Consider the following 1669-nt stretch of genomic DNA (forward strand, 5'->3'; position numbering starts at 1 on the left):
ATCTTTAAATCGATTTATCTCCGTAAATACGGCTCTAATCGAGATTTGGAGGGTATTTTGGAGTCAGTAATTTTTTCCTAAAAATAAATTTCCCAACCCATTATTTTTAGGCTGGAGGGGAAGGAAATCTTTAAATCGATTTATCTCCGTAAATACGGCTCTAATCGAGATTTGGAGGGTTTTTAGGTGTCACTAATTTTTCAAAAAAAAAAAAAAAAAATCCCAACCCAACATTTTCAGGCTGGCCTAACCCATTATTTTACCGCTCTATTCGAGATAAAAACAAATACGGTTCGAACGAAAACAAAAATGTGGGTGTATATTTGAGAGAAAATTAAAGGGTTTTGTATTTTCGTGGTTTCTTTTTTACTAGCTTTTAAACATATTCTTAAGTTTACATTCCATTGAATGGTTCTATCCAGACATCTCCATCGAATGACTCTCTTTTCTTTTATCCTGAACCGGACCTTCTTGTCTTCTGTTCTCTTTTATAATTATGCCCTTTTCCTAAGTGCCTTCGAGATCTTATTCTCGGTGAAGCAGCACATACAGTGCCAACATTCCAAGAATACCGTACTTCAAATTGGGATACTCGTTCATGTAAATCGTAATCATTCCAACGTAAGGCAGAAATCCTCTTGCCCTTCCTACGATGTCCTTTTTGGTGAGCCACAGCTGACCCGGAGCGTAAAGGCCCCGATCGTCCACCGAGTTGTTGTCACCCTTGGTCAGAAACTTGACCGTTCCGTTGTTCTTCTCGTGCAGTTTAATCACCCGATGTACGATTGGAATGTCGCGACCTTCGATTTTGAACACCACAATTTCACCCACGCGAACCGGTTCCTCCTGGTTGGTCAGAAACAGCAGGTCTCCGCTGAAATGAAAATATAGGAAATCATAAACATTCAACATTCATTACAGAAACAGTGAGCAAACTCCTACCGATGGAAAGCCGGTTCCATACTGCCACTGAGGACGACCACGATTGGCGATTCACTTCCAGTCACGACCATTAGCCCTTTCCAGATCATCAGCGCCGAGGAAACGATCATTCCGAAGCTCAAAACCTGGAAGAAAAACTGCAACGCAGCGAAGCAACAGCCGGAAAAAAATGGGTTTGATAAGAACGATGCCTACACAGAAAAAGACATCTTTTTGTAACTCACCTGCCGTTTGTCCATCCGCTGGACATCGCTCAACAGTCCGTCGACACCGAGAGATTCCATTACACCCATTTTTGTGCGATTTTCTGATATACAAACGAAGTAATCTTCCCAAGCAAAAACGATGGCGTGTCCCTTGGAAAGTCGCGTTCCTTCCACAGCAGCAAAGCAAGAAGCAGATACAAAAATTTCGATCGGCAACGTCGTTTGACAGCTTCATACGTGTCTCGATATCGGGTTGTTTTGACAGCAGGTGTCACGCACACATGCGCGTAAATTGCGGGCTTGTGCCCAAATAGTGGCATCGCTTTATTGGTCGAACAAAGGCGAAGGCAGTTGTAGAATCCAACTCCATCATAAATAAAGCCCTACAGTAAAAGTATGGACGTCTGTCAAAAGTTTTTCCAATCGAACCGTCAAAATGCACCGCTTTGCTCGATTGGAACCGAGATTGGAACAGCTTTTTTTCAGTTTTGTGGTAACAGTCGTCCATACTTTTACTGTAG

The 1669-nt window shown here is 42.4% G+C and overlaps 1 protein-coding gene across 1 annotated transcript; it reads right to left on the reverse strand.

The window, feature by feature from the left end:
• Nucleotides 1-322: 322 nt before the first annotated feature.
• On the reverse strand, nt 323-1349 carry twr (signal peptidase complex catalytic subunit SEC11 homolog C twr). Its single transcript, XM_065232768.1, has 3 exons — nt 1167-1349; nt 943-1079; nt 323-874 (listed from the first exon to the last, which is right to left on the reverse strand). The coding sequence occupies exons 1-3, from the start codon at nt 1233-1235 to the stop codon at nt 526-528; spliced, it is 555 nt and encodes a 184-aa protein (XP_065088840.1). The 5' UTR covers nt 1236-1349; the 3' UTR covers nt 323-525.
• Nucleotides 1350-1669: the final 320 nt, after the last annotated feature.

This window comes from Ochlerotatus camptorhynchus, unplaced genomic scaffold, assembly GCF_037179485.1.
Source record: "Ochlerotatus camptorhynchus isolate MF236.1 unplaced genomic scaffold, CSIRO-AGI_Acam_v1.1 ptg000374l, whole genome shotgun sequence".
NCBI classification, from domain to species: Eukaryota; Metazoa; Arthropoda; class Insecta; order Diptera; family Culicidae; genus Ochlerotatus; species Ochlerotatus camptorhynchus.